Source organism: Bos taurus, chromosome 4 (genome assembly GCF_002263795.3).
Source record: "Bos taurus isolate L1 Dominette 01449 registration number 42190680 breed Hereford chromosome 4, ARS-UCD2.0, whole genome shotgun sequence".
NCBI lineage: Eukaryota > Metazoa > Chordata > Mammalia > Artiodactyla > Bovidae > Bos > Bos taurus.
The window spans coordinates 98,767,699-98,786,440 of NC_037331.1; the positions used below are offsets into that span (position 1 = coordinate 98,767,699).

At 37.9% G+C, this 18,742-nt stretch overlaps 1 protein-coding gene and 1 long non-coding RNA gene across 10 annotated transcripts in view; one reads left to right on the forward strand and one right to left on the reverse strand.

The window, feature by feature from the left end:
- The window catches only part of AGBL3 (AGBL carboxypeptidase 3), a 108,495-nt gene that overhangs the window by 78,364 nt on the left and 11,389 nt on the right, over window positions 1-18,742 (forward strand). For 6 of the 9 annotated variants that reach the window (XM_059885617.1, XM_024990721.2, XM_024990720.2 and 3 more), the window contains 3 exons: window positions 8,283-8,331; window positions 9,774-9,967; window positions 14,717-14,948. In XM_059885617.1, coding sequence (XP_059741600.1) covers window positions 8,283-8,331; window positions 9,774-9,967; window positions 14,717-14,948 — 475 coding nt within the window. Of the gene's footprint in view, window positions 1-8,282; window positions 8,332-9,773; window positions 9,968-14,716; window positions 14,949-18,742 lie in introns of those variants that run through there. The other 3 variants (XM_024990724.2, XR_003034242.2, NM_001354722.1) reach the window with 3 other exon arrangements.
- The window catches only part of LOC104972216 (uncharacterized), an 84,335-nt gene that overhangs the window by 53,157 nt on the left and 12,436 nt on the right, over window positions 1-18,742 (reverse strand). The gene's annotated exons all lie outside the window — the stretch shown is intronic.

An 18,742-nucleotide genomic window follows, 5' to 3' on the forward strand; every position in this document is an offset into this window, starting at 1 on the left:
CGTGGATTGTAGCCCACCAGGCTCTGCCCATGGGATTTTCCAGGCAAGAATACTCAAGTGGGTGGCCATTTTCTATTCCAGGGGATCTTCCCAACCCAAGGATCAAACATTCACCTCCTGCAATTGCAGGTGGGTTCTTTTCCAATTGTGCCACCTGGGAAGCCCCAATATCGCTTATATGTGGAATCTTTTTTAAAAAATGGTACAAGTGAAACTATTTATAAAACAGAAATAAGAGTCACAGATGTAGAAAACACACTTAGGCTTACCAAGGGGGGAAGGGGAAAGGGATAAACTGGGAGATTGGGATTGACGTATACACACTACTATATATGAAATAAATAACTAATAAAAACCTACTGTATAGCACAGGGAACTCTACTTAGCAGTCTGTAATGACCTATATGGCAACAGAATCTTAAGAAAGAGTGGATATATGTATAATTGATTCACTTTGCTGTAAAGCAGAAACCAATACAACATTGTAAATCAACTTTTGCTGTTGTTGTTTAGTCACTAAGTTGTGTCCAACTCTGCAACCCTGTGGACTATAGCCCACCAGGTTCCTTTGTCCATGGGATTTCCCAGACATGAATACTGGAATGGGTTGCCATTTCCTTCTACAGGGGATTTTCCTAACCCAGGAACTGAATCTGCATCTCCTGCTTGGCAGACGGATACTTTTTTTTTTTAATTGGAGGCTAATTACAATATTGTAGTAGTTTTTGCCATACACTGACATGAATCAGCCATGGGTGTACGTGTGTCCCGCATCCTGAACCCCCCTCCCACCTCTCTCCCCATCCCATCCCTCAGGGTTGTCCCAGAGCACCAGCTTTGAGTGCCCTGTTGGATGAATTGAACTTGGACTGGTGATCTATTTCACATATGGTAATACACCTGTTTTAATGCTATTCTTTCAAATCATCCCACCTTGGCCTTCTCCCACAGAGTCCAAAAGTCTGTTCTTTTGCTGTCTTGCATATAGGGTCATCATTACCATCTTTGTAAATGCCATATATATACATTAATACACTGTATTGGTGTTTTTCTTTCTGACTTACTTCACTGTAATAGGCTCCAGTTTCATCCACCTCATTAGAACTGATTAAACTGTGTTCTTTTTGATAGCTGAGTAATATTCCATTGTGTATATGTACCACAGCTTTCTTATCCATTCTGGCAGATGGATTCTTTACCACTGAGCTACCCAATAAAAAGTTTTTAAAAAATTAAACAATATACATATTAATAGGATAGAGAACAAAATGCACACAATCATCTCAGTAAATGCAGAGATAATGTCTGGCAAAAGCCAACATCTTCCATGATGTTTTTTTTTTAAAAGAAAGACACTCACCAGACTAGAAGTAGATGGGATGTTCCTCAACCTGATAAAGGCCATCTATGAAAATCCCACAGCTAATGTCATAGATGATGGTACAAGACTGAATGCTTTCACCCCAAGATCAGGACCACGATACGGGTGTCTGCTCTCAATATTTCTATTCAACATAATGGAGGTTTAGGCATGACAATCTGGAAAGAAGAATAAATACAAGGCATCCAGACTGCAAAGAAGTAAAACTACCTCTATTTGCAGTACACATGATCTTATGTATAGAAAATCCTAAGGAATACATGCACACACATATACATACACATATGCACATACAAAACCTACTGAAGCTAATAAAAGAGTTTGGCAAGGTTGCAAGATAAAAAACATGCAGAATTGTAATAATGGGTGAAGTGTATGGTATGTGAATTAGATCGCAATAAATCTGTTAAAAAAATCAATTGTATTTCTGTATACTAGCAGTGAACACCCTATAAGTGAAATTAAGAAAACAATTCTATTTAGAAAGCATCAAAAAGAATACAATGCTGAGGAGTTCATTTAATAAAAGTGGTATAATACTTGTACACTGAAAACTAGAAAACTGTTACACTGAAAACTAGAAAACTGTTGAAATATATTAAAGATGATTTAAATAAATGGAAAGATTCCCCCATGTTCATACATCAGAAGACAGTATTCACCAAATTGATATGCAGACTCAGTGCAATCCTATCAAAATCTCAGCAGAAACAAAAATTAACAAGCTGAATCTAAAATGCAGTGGTAATATAAAAGGCCAGAATAATCAAGACAATTTTCAAAAAAGAAGAACAAAGTTCACAAACTCATACTTTATATTTTCAAAACTTACTGCCAAGCTGCAGTAATCGTAACAGTGCAGCACTGGCATAAGGGTAGATACAGAGATCAGTGAAGTAGAATTGAGAATGCAGAAGTGAACCCTTACTTTCATTGTCAATTGAGTTTCAATAAAGGTGCCAAGGCAATTCAATGAAGAAGAAATAGCCTTAAAAATGGTACTGAGACAACTAGATATGCACATGCAAAAGAATGAAGTAGGTGGTGGGGCTCATTCCTTACACCATACACACAATTCAAAATAAGTGACCCATATATAAGAGCTAGAACGACTCTTTGAAGAAGAGAGAGACCTACGATGTAAACATAGTAAGGGATTTGCTCCTTTTACCTCCAACACATAAAGGACTGGATTTGGAGAGTACACCTTTGTTAGGGAGAATGTTCTGGATATATGTTACTCTTCTTCCATCTGCCCAGCCAGCCCCCTCCCACTGAAAGGTAGGGGGAAGAAAAGCCAAGAAATACTTACTAAGGTCACAGCCCAGGGACACACAGACCCACTAAAAGACTAAGATTTCAAAAGATTACAAGATGTTTCCTTTCCCCCATGCCTTACCACCACACTGACATGACTCCAGTATAGTAACATAGTTTATAGCTGAAAGAGCTGCAAGCAAGACATATATTCTATCTGATAAGTAGTTCTTAGGGAACCCCAAAGACAACAGGATAGACAAAAATAAGGTTATTGTAGGAATTCCAAGTCTCTGGCAATAGCTAATACAGCAAACATTAAACACATGGTAAATATGAAAAAAGCAAGCATTAAACTTGCCAACATCTGTTGGCAAATTAAAATTGCCAACATCCATTGGATCATGGAAAAAGCAAGAGAGTTCCAGAAAAACATCTATTTCTGCTTTATTGACTATGCCAAAGCCTTTGACTGTGTGGATCACCACAAACTGAAAAATTCAGAAAGATATTTGAATACCAGACCACCTGACCTGCCTCTTGAGAAATCTGTATGCAGGTCAGGAAGCAACAGAACTGGACACGGAACAAAAGACTGGTTCCAAATACAAAAGGGAATACGTCAAGGCTGTATATTGTCACCCTACTTATTTAACATATGTAGTGTACATCATGAGAAACGCTGGGCTGGATGAAGCACAAGCTGGAATCAAGATTGCCAGGAGAAATATCAATAACCTCAGATACGCAGATGACACCATCCTTATGGCAGAAAGTGAAGAAGAACTAAAGAGCCTCTTGATGAAAGTGAAAGAGGAGAGTGAAAAAGCTGGCTTAAAGCTCAACATTCAGAAAACTAAGATCATGGGATCCGGCCCCATCACTTCATGCCAAATAGATGGGGAAACAGTGGCAGACTTTATTTTTTGGGGTTCCAAAATCACTGCAGATGGTGACTGCAGCCATGAAATTAAAAGACGCTTGCTCCTTGGAAGAAAAGTTATGATCAACCTAGGCAGCATATTATAAAGCAGAGAGATTACTTTGCCAACAAAGGTCCGTCTAGTTAAAGCTATGGTTTTTTCCAGTAGTCATGTATAGATGTGAGAGTTGGACTATAGAGCTGAGTGCTGAGGAACTGATGCTTTTGAACTGTGGTGTTGGAGAAGAATCTTGAGAGTCCCTTGGATTGCAAGGAGATCAAACCAATCCATCCTAAAGGAAATCAGTCCTGAGTATTCATTAGAAGGACTGATGTTGAAGCTGAAACTCCAGTACTTTGGCCACCTTATGTGAAGAACTGACTCACTGGAAAAGACTCTGATGCTGGGAAAGATTGAAGGCAGAAGGAGAAGGGGACGACAGAGGATGAGATGGTTGGATGGCATCACCGACTCAATGGACATGAGTTTGGGTAAACTCCAGGAGTTGGTGATGGACAGGGAGGCCTGGCAGTCCATGAGGTCACAAAGAGTTGGACACGACTAAGCGACTGAACTGAACAGTTATCACATGATACACTGAATCAAAAATACATTTCTTCTGGCTCTTAAGTAGTTGAATTTGAAAAAGGGGGTTTCAGAGAATCTTGATTTCTATGATTATTTTTGAAACCACAGGAAACATCAACCAGATTTGTTAATACATTGTCCAAATATTTGCTCATCTATCTGCATGGTTGACTGACAATGAAAATACAAAATGTATACTTTTGCATATTTCAGTCTGTCAATTTCTTAACAGAAAAAATTTTTTAAAAATTCTGATCTCCTAAATGTCGCACACCTTGTATTTTAAAAAGTGATTTGCTGTCCTGTGATAACATAATGAACTTTTTGGGTCACGTTTTAGTTTCCTCAGAACATGCAAAGTACTTAATGAGATTTTTACTTTACAGAAATGAAAGAGGGTATTTCCTTAGACCTGTGCCTACAAGGTGGCTATCATTATTGATAGCCATAGAAAAGATGTTAAAATGCTGGTCTGCCATTAAGTAACATTTTCAACATGTGGGACAAGAAGAACAGCCTTGTCTAACTTGTAAATCGTTGAAGAAGGGAATAAAGGACAGGACTACAGTAAAACAACTTATATGCTGTTTCTCTAAATCTATTCGATCATCTTTGAATAGGTCATAAGGAGCACAGAATAGGATGAACTATACCTCAGTTGTTTGATATTATGTATAGGTTATGACAAAAACTCATACAGTGAAAAAACTGACATTTATGGGAAATAAGACTGACTCAGAAGTTAAAAATATGTCACCAGAAAGAGCAGTCAAGTTGAACACCACTAAAAACTGTAATTTATTTGAAATTCACATTCAGTTTGAATTACATCTGTGCTTTGAAAAACCTCTTCCCTGAGAAAAAGAAGTTTAACATCTGATAATATCCAGTGTGCTTCAGAGTATCTATAATAAAAAACAATAGACATTGTAGACATGGAGAACCCTACATGATGAATTTAAGGATATGCATGCACGCTCAGTCATATTCAACTCTTTGTGACCCCACGGACTGTCACCCACCAGGCTCCTCTGTCCATGGAATTTTCTAGGCAGGAATACTGGAGTGGGTTGCCATTTCCTCCTCCGGGAGATCTTCCCAAACCAGGGATTAAACCAGCGTCTCTTGTGTCTCCTATACTGGCAAGCAGATTCTTTACCACTGCGCCACATGGGAAGCCCAAATTTAAGGATGCAAAGAGTTGACTCATTGGAAAAGACTCTGATGCTGGGAGGGATTGAGGGCAGGAGGAGAAGGGGACGACAGAGGATGAGATGGCTGGATGGCATCACTGACTCGATGGACGTGAGTCTGAATGAACTCCGGGAGTTGGTGATGGGCAGGGAGGCCTGGCCTGCTGCAATTCATGGGGTCGCAACGAGTCGGACACGACTGAGCGACTGAACTGAACTGAACTAAAGAGTCAAATGCCCAAAAGTCAGTCTACTAAAACAAGCCTGTAGATACAAAGTGAACAGACATTTTTGGGAAGATGGAAACTAATTCTTACAAGTCTAGAAACCTGCTATTGCTAATTTTGTTGTTGTTCAGCCGCTCAGTTGGGTCCAACTCTTTGCGACCCCACGGACTGCAGTCAAGCTATTGCTAATAAGTCAAGCTATTGCTTGCTTGAGGGGCTTCCCTCATAGCTCAGCAAGCTATAAGGGGCTTCGCTGATAGCTCAGTTGGTAAAGAATCTACCTACAATACAGGAGACCCCATTTCAATTCCTGGGTTGGGAAGATCCGCTGGAGAAGGGATAGACTACCCATTTCAGTATTCTTGGTCTTCCCTTGTAGCTCAGCTGGTAAAGAATCCACTTGCAATGCGGGAGACCTGGATTCGATCCCTGGGTTGGGAAGATCCTGAGTTCGACCTCTGGGCTGGGAAGATCCCTTGGAGAAGGGAAACGCTACCCACTCCAGTATTCTGGCCTGGAGAATTGCATGGACTATACAGTCCATGGGTTGCAAAGAGTCAGACACTTTCACTTTTCACTTGCTAATAAGTCAAGTCATATTCCATGTTCATATTCCTTTATTGACAGGATATCTAATTTGATGTCATTGCATTGGCCTGCCACCAGGGGTCAGTGTAATGTGGGCTTCATAAAAGGTGACCTCAGTTGTTCAGTCGCTCAGCTCAGTCATGTCTGACTCTTTGCGACCCCATGGACTGCAGCACGCTAGGTTACCCTGTCCTTCACCATCTCCCAGAGTTTGCTCAAACTCATGTCCTCCTCAAAGAGGACTCATTGAGTCGGTGATACCATCCAACCATCTCATCCTCTGTCATCCCTATCTCCTCCTGCCTTCTATCTTTCCCAGCATCAGGGTCTTTTCCAATGAGTTGGCTCTTTGCATCAGGTGGCCAAAGTATTGGAGCTTCAGCTTCAGCATCAGTCCTTCCAATGAATACTCAGGACTGATTTCCTTTAGGATGGACTGGTTTGATCTCCTTGCAGTCCAAGGGACTCTGAAGAGTCTTCTCCAACACCACAGTTCAAAAGCATCAGTTCCTCAGCTCTCAGCCTTCTTTATGGTCTAACTCTCACATTCATATGTGACTACTGGAAAAGCCATTAGCTTTGACTAGACAGATCTTTATTGACAAAGTGATGTCTCTGCTTTTTAATATGCTGTCTAGGTTTGTCATAGCTTTTCTTCCAAGGAGCATCTTTTAGTTTCATGGCTGCAGTCACTGTCTGCAGTGATTTTGGAGCCCACAAAAATAGTCTTATGCTGTTTCCCCATCTATATGCCATGAAGTGATGTTACTGGATGCCATGATCTTAGATTTTGAATGCTGAGTTTTAAGCCAGGTTTTTCACTCTCCTCTTTCACCTTCATCAAGAGGCTCTTTAGTTTCTCTTTGCTTTCTGCCATAAGGGTGGTATCCTTTGTATATCTGAGGTTATTGATATGTCTCCCAACAGTCTTGATTCCAGCTTGGTCATCCAGCCCAGCATTTTACATGCTTCACTCTGCATATGATGGATATACACATATGATGTATGTTATTGATATTTCTTCCAACAGTCTTGATTCTAGCTTGTGATTCATCCAGCCCGGCATTTCACATGATGTACTCTACATGTGATGGACATGAGTTTGAGCAAGCTCTGAGAGTTGGTGATGGAAGCCTGGCATGCTATAGTCCATGGGGTCACAAAGAATCAGAGACACAACTGAGTGACTGAACTGAACTCTGCATATAAGTTAAATAAACAGGGTGACAATATACATACAGCCTTGATGCACTCCTTGAGTTTTGAATGTTTTCAGTTTTACCACTACATAAAAGAAGGATATACTGAAGGCTGCAGGCAATGGAGAGAAGTATGATTGGAAGAGGACACATAAAGAGCAAAAATACCTTATTTTATCATGGGACATAAACATGTCAATTTTTATTAATTATAAGTAATATCTAATTAGCCCTACTGTATTACATTCAGCTTTTTAAAAGGTCTTATGTATCTTAAGAAGACATAATAATATTGCCTATAAAATGTAAATATTCTATAAAGAGTTAAAATCCGCATCAGAGGAAAACACTATTCATAGTGTTCTAGTATTCTCACCCATACTGTTTAATTGGTTCCACTATTAATTACTACTAACTGCCACTGTTAACTAGTCCTGTTGTTCTTCTTAAATAATGGCATTTATGTAACAGAATAGCAAATAATACAGAATAATATATAACTTTAAATAAACAGCTAATTTATACTATATGTTAAAAATAATAATCATGTGTGTATGAGTATTTATTCATTACATATTATCCTGATTCTTTGGTCTGATATAGCTGTGTCCTGAGTTGGGGCTCTAAAAGTTAGTCAATCTGCTATACATGTAGATGCCCTTCCTAGACCGTGACATGCAGAATGCAGTTCTGAATTGCTTGATAATTATTGGACAGGTATTTCTGCTGTTTGCTGTTCTCCTGAAACAGTTTCATCTAAAGGTTTCTAGAGGAAATATGCACGAATATATTTCATATGTTTGAATGAGACAGTGGCAGGTTGAATTAAGCTAGCAATTGAGGCAACTGTCAAGAAAGTAAAAAATTAAGTTTTGTTAACCTTAAAATCTAAGTTCAGAAATTTTATGGTATATTCTCTTTTTTAGCAAAAATACCTGGACGAGTCCCTGCTTGGCTTCTAAAAAGGTATCTGAGGTAGGAGAACTACACCAGATTTCTTCTACCAGATTACCTCATTCCCTTTCCTCCATCTTAACAGATTTTGATTTTGAATTAAAGTAACAGGTAAAAGCGACTTTTTGATGACAGTTTCTAGTCGTGTCCGTACAGTCTACATAGTATCTGTGACATAGCGTCTAGGACTGCACAGGAGAGCCCCTGGGATGCATTTTGAAGGCTTCTGAGAGTTCAGTGTCCTTAAACTATCCCAGTGGATGCCTAACATCTGCAGCTAGACATTTATTTCTATGCAGTCATCATTGCTTTAACTGAGTTTCTCCCTCTGGTCTAAGATAATATTCAGAATGAATGACTGTCAGATGTTTTACTTTCTATAATAGCAATTGAAGCGCTGGTCACACAGGGTTGATATTAGTACCTAAAAACTAGAAAAGGGATAGGAAGAGAAGTCAGGGATAGCAGAGATAAACACTATAGTTTTGTCTAAACCAGTAATTATTATATCACAAGCCCCCTTGGCAAGTTTCCCCGTCTTCAGGAACAATGATCTAAACAACCATCTCAACAGTGGGTTTCTAAGTATGAGAACAGACTGAATTTGCACAACAGAGGAAACATGGTATGCCTGTTCTTCCTTCCTTGGCCTCTTTTCTAAGAACTTAGTTTCTGCTCAACAATGGGTTCTGTTGAAATATGTAGGCTTCTGTTGCCTCAAAAACTAGAAATTTAGGTTAAGAAACCACCTTTGGTCATTCCTATACTTGGATCTAAAGTTGATTAATTTAAACTAATATTTAACTTTTTAAAAATATATTACTTATCTAAGGGGCTTCCCCTGATAGCTCAGTTGGTAAAGAATCCGCCTGCAATGCAGGAGACCCCGGTTCTATTCCTGGGTTGGGAAAATCTGTTGGAGAAGGGATAGCCTACCCACTCCAGTGTTCTTGGGCTTCCCTTGTGGCTCAGCTGGTAAAGAATCCACCTGCAATGTGGGAGACCTGGGTTTGATCCCTAGGTTGGGAAGATCCCCTGGAGAAGGGAAAGGCTACCCACTCCAGTATTCTGGCCTGGAGAATTCCATGGAATTCCACTTTCACATCTTATCTATGGAAGTAAATGAAATAATACAAGAAAATAACATGAGAGAAAGTAATAGACAAAGTACTAGAGTTAGAAGGCGTATATTCTAGACCTGCCCCTCCTTCTTATTAGCTATGTTATCATGAGCGAATAGTTTAACCTCTCTGATTCCTTAACATTCCCTTTCTGATATAAGATGGGGATAACATTGGCCATTCTGTCTGTATCAGAACTGCTGAGAGCCCCAAGTAAAGTAATATCTGTAACAATACCTTGCATACTGTGACATGTGTATAGAGACATAACATGGCATTTCACTACTCTTAATTAGATAGTTCATTGTTAATACTGAAATCAGAGTACCCAATTTCTTTCAGTTCCCAAACTGTGATTCAGAAGCTTAGCAGAGACCAACAGAGATGTGTTTTAGGAACTGACAAGAAAAACCAGGAAACAGTTCAGCCCAGGAACAATGATTTGTATGGAAACTGTATCAAAGTGACATCCTTGAAGTGTCCTCTGAACAAACAGACTCCCATTTGGACTGAGAAGACAAGGATACCAACAGAAGGTGTTTTTTTAATGTTTAGGATTTTAATAAATGCCAAGGTGGCTTCTACCATATCATCATTAATAAACTGTATGAAATCTGGATTATGGGAACTGTTTTTATAAACAGAGAAGATAGACAGCCATTTTACTCCTGACTCTGAAAAATACTTGCCTTATTTAATTTCTATACGAGTTGAATACAGAAGAAAATTATTTAATATAGCCTTGAAAAAGTCAATTTAATTGCATTGTTCCCATCACCTCTTTTATTGATACCCTTTCCATATCATAGAATAAAAATGTAATGAGCTGATACACACAACATGGATGAATCTCAAAGTCACAGTGCTGGCAAAAAGCAACCAGATGCAGAAAAGTGAAAACTACAGGAAATCACATGCGTATGAAAAGCAAGCTAATCTCTAGAGACAGAAAGTAGATCACGGCTTCCTTGAGTAAGGGACAGAGTAGGGGAGGAAGGAAAGAATGGACTGTAAAGGAGCACCAGGAATCTTTTAGTGAGCATCTTTTCTAGATCTTGGTTTATGGTAATGGTTTCACAGGTATTTACAACTGTTGAAACTAGGGCGTTGGGCCAGAGCAACTAGCTCAGTTGAACTGTCAGCTGCCAGATGGCAAAGACCAAGAGTAGAGCATCAGTTTAGTTTAGACATGTTCCTTTGACATGCCTTTAGACACTGAAGTGGAGGTACTGAATAGGCAGTTGGATATATGAGTCCAGAGTTAAAGGAAGAGATTTGGGCTGAAGATACATTTAGGAATTTTCAGCATAAAGATAGTATTTTAAGGCATGAAGCTGGATAAGATTTAAGTGAGTGTAGATATAGATGAGGGTTAAGGAGCAAGTCCTTGGGAACCCCCAACACTGATGGATCAGGAAAAGAGTAAGAACCCAACAAAAGACTGGAAAGCCCCGCCTTGGTTAGGAGGGAAAGCAAGAGAATGTGCTGTCCTGGAAGCTTAAGTGAGAAAGTGTAGCAAACAGGGCATAATCAGCCAGGTCTAATGCTTCTGATTAAGTGAGATGGTTTTACTATTTGATTTTATAACATGTAGGTTTTATTTGGGGATCTTGTTCAGAGAAATTTCAGTAGAATGATAGAGGTACAGGTCTAATTAAAGTGTATCTTAAAACGAGAGAAATTGGAGACCATATTTATAGAATTTATATATTTACAGAATTTTGCTGCAAAGGGGAGATTTGATTTTCAGTGTTCCCTACTGCTCCCACCCACCCACTGCTCTTAATTTAAAATTATGTTTCTCAACCTTCCCATCTTTACTGAGCTGAGATTCTCATGGCTTTTTTTTTATTATATTATCTTTAAACATGTCCTGATAAATCTTGATGACATACAAATTCTGCAATTTTCTTTTTTACTGAAGTAAGTCATTTCAGAGGGAGTTAGTTTTTGACGCTGCCTCCTCCTTTATAATATATACATTTAGGGCTATACATTTTCCTCAAATACGGCATCACTCAGTTTCTCCCAGAAGTCTGTCCTTTCCCATTACTGGGCTATTCAAGTGGAGATGAACTGGATCTGTCGGAGATTCACCAGCAGCCTAGGCAGACTTCTCCAGTTCTGGGAGAGTTTATATTTGTAATGAGTCATAGATATATGTTCCTTTGATTCAGACTCCCTTTCTGCCTCCCCTGAATTAGCCTCCTAACTTGTCCCTCTGCCTCACTTTTCTTCAACCTGACAACCTCCTGGCTGCCACTCTGATCTTTCAAAAATGAAGATCTAATTATATCACTTCCATGTATAAAGGCCTCCTAACAATTCACTTTTTAAAGCATTAAGCATCTACCAGTCACACATGATTCCTATCTCAGGAAATCTCCCAGAAGTACTGTTATTACAGACGAGGTCTCTAGTTTTGAACCACTTATTCACACCTATCTGATTTCTAGTCCTTCTAAACCATACTTGTGATTTCCTGAGTGTGCCATGCTGCTCCCACTACCTAGATTACTGCTGCTGCTGCTGCTGTTCAGTTGCCCAGTTGTGTCCAGCTCTTTGCAACCTCATGGACTGCAGCATGCCAGGCCTCCCTGTGCCTCACCACCTCCCAGAGTTTGCTCAAGCTCATGTCCATTGACATGAACGTGGACACAGACATGAACCTAGATTACTACTCTTTTTTTTTTTTTAACTAGCTGACATACCTGTGCATCAAGACTCAGATTAATTAGGAATTAGGAATATTGCTTTTTCCAGCTCTAAGTATGGCTGGAAGTACCTCTTCAGCAATGCTACAGTAAGTACCTTGCCTTATCCTATAGATATAATATTCTAACTGATGCTTTACTTCTCTCTCTAGTCCCAATTGTTGGCATATTTAAGGCAAGGACTATATATTTTTCATATCTATTTACCAAACTAAACATGCCAGCTACATAATAATGTTTCAGTGAACAGCCTAGGAACAGCTTGTCAAGAGACTATAGATGAATTCATTTTATTTGCCAGCACTGCCAGATATTGCAATTATACATACCCTCATTAATTGTCTTTCAAGTCTAGTTTAATTCAGTGAGTGCTTTAGTCATCTGTTTCCTTTCTTTTTAGTAATGGACAGTTCCTTTTTCAAAAGCATTATTGTGGATATTTCAAGCATAAACAAAAGTAGAATAGAATAATGAACCACTGGTGCCTGTCACCCACCTTTTAATAGTTATCAGCATCCTGCTATTCTTGTTTCATTTATATTCCCACTACTTTTTTTTTGCTGAAGTAATTAAAGCAAAGTCAGCAAATCATATTGTTTTGCCCATAAATAGTTCAGTCTATGTCTCTTAACTAGATAAACCTTTTTTTAATATAAAACATAATGTATTTCTTGCTTTTATTCTAAGTGTATTCTACTTTTTTCTTATGCTGTCAACATATATATCAATTTAGGCATCATAATTATAAGTAATACTGCCACATCCTTTAAAATGTCTACCAATTTTCCTTCAAGTTTTACTTAGGGTTCTTTTTTTCCCCTCTCTCTACCTATATATATTGAATTTAAAAAATTCTGTTAAAATACACATGACATAAAATTTACCATCTTAAGTATTTTTAAGCATAAAGTTCAGCAGTGTTGAATACATTCACATTGTTGTACACAGCCTCCAGAACTGTTTTCATCTTGCAAGACTGAAATGCCATAGCCATTAAATGACAACTTCCCATTCCCCCCTCCTCCTAGCCCCTGGCAACTATCCTACTTTGACTATTCTAGGTATCCAATATACGTGGAATTGAATATTTGGAAAAAAAAAACACATTGTCTTTTAGTGACTGACTAATTTCACTTAGCATAATGTCCTTAAAGTTCATCTGTGTTGTAGCAGGTATCAGAATTTCCTTCCTTTCTAAGGCTCAATAATATCCCATTATATATATACCACATTTTGCTTATCCATTTATCTGTCAACGGGCACTTGAGTTGCTTCCATCTTTTGGCTACTGTGAGTAACACTACTATGAACACTGGTGTACAGATAACTCTCCAAGATGCGATCAATTCTGGGGATATACCCAGAAGTAGAATTGCTGGACCGTCAATTACCCTATGGTAATTCTATTTTCAGTTTTTGAGGAACCGCCATACTGTTCTCCATATCAACTACACCATTTTACATTCCAGCCAGCAATGCACAAGGGTTTTAATCTCTCCACATCCTTGCCTACACTTATCATTTTCTGTTTTTTGACAATAGCCATCCTAATGAGTATGGAGTGGAATAAACAACTTTTCAAATGAACTTTATTTTAACAGTTCTCTACACCTTTTTAATGTTATTATACTCTTACCACAACTAACAAAATAAACAATAATTCCTTCATATCATCTATTAATAAATAATAAAGAAGGAATTTCTAACAGAGTTTTCCCATAGTTTTCTCTCTTGTCCTTCTACTTCCTCAAACAGCAGCTTTGGGGCTACCACTGATTTCTCTCTTCTTTTCTCACCCCACATCTAATTCACTGGAAAATCTCAAAATATACTCAGGATTCTTCCCTCCCCTGCTTGCACCCCTCCCTCTGATGACTGCCACCACCCTGGTCCAAGCTGCCGTGCGCTCTCCTGTTAACAGATTCCTTCAGTAGCCTTCCATGAGATCTCCCTGCCTGTCTACCCCTGCACCTCTTCCGTCTCTTCTCTACTCAGCAACCAGCATGATCCTATTAAAGCAGATCTGAGTGAGATGTGACACTCCTCAAAGCCTGCCAGGGCCTCCCTATTTCACACTCAGTAAAAATCAGAGTCCTTACAATGGCCCGTGAGGCCTTATGTGAACTAAGTCACCTATCTAGCTTATATCTTTCTGCTTATTGATTCTGCTTTAGCCACTTGCCTCATCATGGTGCGCCCTGCACACACGACCATGCTCCTGGCTCAGTGCCTTTGCACTTACTGTTCCCCTTGCTGCGAATGCTCCTCCCTCCAACAGTGGCTTGACTTGCTCCCTAAGTCCTCTGATATGGTAGCATCATAAGGAGGCCTTCTTTGACCACCTTTTTAAAAACAGAAATCAGCCCCTCCCCAAGAATTCTCTATTCCCCTTCCCAGCTTTATTTTCTCCCATAAATTTTATTATCTGACATGTTTTATTTGTTTATTTTCTGCCCCATAAGCTTCAGATGGATAAGAATTCTTAGATAGAATCTTTGGCAGATAATGCTAAGTAACTGCTTAATCAACTCAGTTTATGTATCTATACATATTTTTATGGTTGTTCCCCAGATCTGCATCACAACTTAAAAAGCAATATGAAAGAATGTCCATCTTTCCAAAGCAAGAAGGCTGATATAAACTGGACAGATGATGAGAAAAGAATCTACAGGGATAAAAATATAGCTCAAACTCAAGAAATACTGCAGTATTTGCTCCCCATCATGCGTAGCACTAAAAATGTGCAAACCACTCAGATAAAAGAGGTATTCAACCCAAGAACCAGCTTTCAAATCCAACATCAGTAAGTCAATACAATTTTGTCATTCTTAGCTATTTAATACATGTACTCTTTTATAAAGAAACATGGTTTATTGATTCCACATCCTAAGAAACAAACATAGGCTCTTAATATAGGCAGCTACACCATATTTGACAAAGGCCCAAAGCCATAAGAAAACACTGGATATGTGAAGGAGTAAGGTTATCAGGCCTTATTTGATTATTTACATGAAACCACTCATTAGTTCGGATCTATAAGACCAAAAGGAAACGAATACAAATAAAAGACAATGACAAGCTGAAAGTAAGAAATATAATACTAATATTATCAACAGATTTGATGAAGTACTTTCTTTGTGCTACACAACATTCTTTGTTTACACAAACACATTCTACATTCTACACATAAGGAAACTGAGATGCAAAGTCTGTTTCTCAAATTTGTTCAAGGTCACACAGCCAATAGGTAGCAACTGGACTCAACCCTAACTAGACATTTAGAATGCAGAGTCTTTCATCAGTATGCTTTGACATTTCTCTTCATAATATAAGAAACAGAGGGCCAACATACTTAATATTCAAAGACTGCATACAAATCAATGACAGAACCATGAATATTTTAATAGGAAAATGGGCAAAGGCTATGAGTCAGAAATTCACAAAAGAAAAAAAGGACCAATAATCACTTTAAAATGTTCAGTCTCACTAAAATGCAAGGAATGTAAATTAAAACAATAATGAAATTCTCTCATTTTTGTCTCTCAATGGAAGAATTCACTCACTGACTGTTGGAATAGAAATGGTACAATTTCTGGAAGGCAATCCAATAATATATGAAAATCCTTATTATCTACATTTGTTTTAAGAAATTCCACCTTTAGAAACCAGTCCTAAGGGGAAAAAAGCCTCAGGAAGGGCCAGAAGACTTCTGTAGTTATGTTCATTGCAGTATTGCTTACAGGAGCCAAAGAAAAGAAAATGAATTTGGAACCATAAAGCAAAATCTAACATTCATGTTCTCAGAGTCCCCGGAAGAGAGGAGAAAGCAGCAAGGCTGAGAAGGTACTCAAAGGTACTCAAAAGTTACTCCAAATCTGGCAAGAGACATAACCCTACAGATCAAACAACTGAGCAAACCATTAACAGGATAAACTCAAAGAAATCATGCCAAGATATTCCAAAATTTAACTTCTGAAAACTAAAGAAAATAATTCCTGAAAGCAGCCAGAGAAAAATGACACCTTACTTATAAGGGAAACAAGTTGAAATACAGACAATTTCTCAGCAGAAACTATAGAGGCTAGAAGTGGCACAATGTTTTCAAGTATTGAAAGAAAGGAACTGTCAACCCACAACCTGACACACAGCAAAAATAAAGGAGAGCTCAACAAATGTTAAGATGAAGGAAAACTAAAGAGAATTTTTCACTAGAAGACCTACACTAAAAGAATGACTGAATTTTTTTAAACAGAAAAAATAGAGGAGGAACATCAGGAAATAGATAATGCTGAGCAAATGTGTAGGTAAATATAATAGGGTTTCCTTCTCAAGTTCTCTAAATATGTTGATGGCTGAAGCAAAAGTTATTACACTGATACGGTTCTAAATGTATCTAAAGAAAAATATTTAAGACAATTACAAATATGAGAAGGTAAGGGGGACATAAAGAAAGGTTAGATATCTATATTCCACTCAACCTGGGAAAATTACACCATTAGATGTGATAAGTTATTCGTGGGTAATGTAAAAGATACTTAAAAAGATACACTCAAAAACACTACAGATAAATAAAAATTGAATTTTTATGCAATCTAAAAACTCCATCAAACCACAAAAGGAAAAAGAAAAAGGAACAAAGAAGAAATACAAAATCAACTGGAAAACAAGGTTTAAAATGACAATTCATATCTATCAATAATTACCTTAAGTGTCAATAGACTAAAAGACATAGAGTGGCAGTTGAATAACAAAACATAGCCTAAAATATTCTGCCTGCAGAAATCCTCCGCAAAATATTAGCAAACCAAATCCAACAACATATAAAAAAGATCATACACCACAATCAAGCTGGATTCATCCCAGGGTCAAAAGATGGCTCAACATATGCAGATCAATTAATGTGATACAACTACATCAACAAAAGAAAAGACAAAAAGCACATGATCATCAGGTAGATGATCGATGATCCTCTATCATCAACAGAGGCAAAAAAAAATCATTTGAAAATTTATTCAGGGTAGAAACTCTCACCAAAATGGGTACAAAGGGAACATACCTCAGCACAACAAAAGCTATGTATGATAAACACACAGCCAACATAATAGTCAATGACGGAAAGCTGAAAGGCTCACTAAAAGCTGAAACACGACAAGCATGCTCACTCTCACCACTTCTGTTCAACACAGCACTGGAATTCCTAGCCACAGTCATCAGAAAAGGAAAAAACAACAAGTATCCAAGTTGGAAAGGAAGAGGTAAATGTCATGACGTGCAGATGACATGATTCAATATATATAGAAAATCCTGAAGACTCCACCAAGAACTACTAAAACTGATAAACGAATTCAACAGGGTAGCAGGATAAAAGATTAACATACAGAAATAGGTTACATTTCTATATACTAATAATGAAGTATCAGAAAAGGAAAGTGAAAAAAAAAAATCCTGTTTAGAATCAAAAAAAAAAAAAGAACAAAGTAGGTGATCAAGGGTCTTTGACCCATATGCTGAGAACTATAAAACATAGATAAAGGAAACTGAAGATGATTCAAAGAAATGGAAGGATATTGCATGCTCTTGGATTGGAAGAATTAACACTGTTAAAATGGCCACACTACCCAGAGCAATTTACAGATTTAATGTGACCTCTATCAAATTACCTATGACATTTTAAACAAAACTAGAACAAATAATCCTAAAATTTATATGGAAGCATAAAAAACCCAGAATTGCCAAAGCAATTTGGTGGAAAAAGAACAAAGCTGGAGGCATAACTGTCCCAAACTTCAGAAAATGCCAAAAAGCCACAGTAATCAAAACAGTATGGTACTGGCACAAAAACAGACATATGAATCAGCAGAAAAAATAGAGACCCCAGAAATAAACCTATACACTTAGGATCAGTCTTCAACAAGAGTCAAGAACAATGCAGAACAGTCTCTTTAGCAAGTAGTGTTGGGAAAGCTACAGTCACATGTAAATCAAGTTAGAACACTCCCTCACACCCTACACAAAAATAAACTCTAAATGGCTTAAAGATTTAAATATAAGACATGACACCATTAAACTCCTAGAAGAGAACATAGGCAAAGTATTCTCTGACATAAATGGTAGCAATGTTTCTTAGGTCAGTCTCCCAAGGCAACAGAAATAAAAGCAAAAATAAACAAATGAGACTCAAACTTATAAGCTTTTGTACAGCAAAGGAACCATAAACAAAATGAACAGACAACATACAGACTGGGAAAAACACTTGCAAATGATGCAACCAATAAGGCTTTAATTTTCCAAAATATACAAACATCTTATACAGTTTAATATTAAAAAAGAACCCAACCCTATCAAAAAATGTGCAGAACACCTAAATAGACATTTATCCAAAGAAGACATATAGACGGCCAATAGGCACATGAAAAAATGGTCAACTATGCTAATTATTAGAGGAATGCAAATCAAAAGCACAATGAGGTATTACCTCGCACTGGTCAGAATGGCCATCATTAAAAAGTCTACAAAGAATACAAAAGACATGAACAATAAATAACTGAAATGAAAAATACACTAGAGGAATCAATAGCAGAATAACTGAGGCAGAAG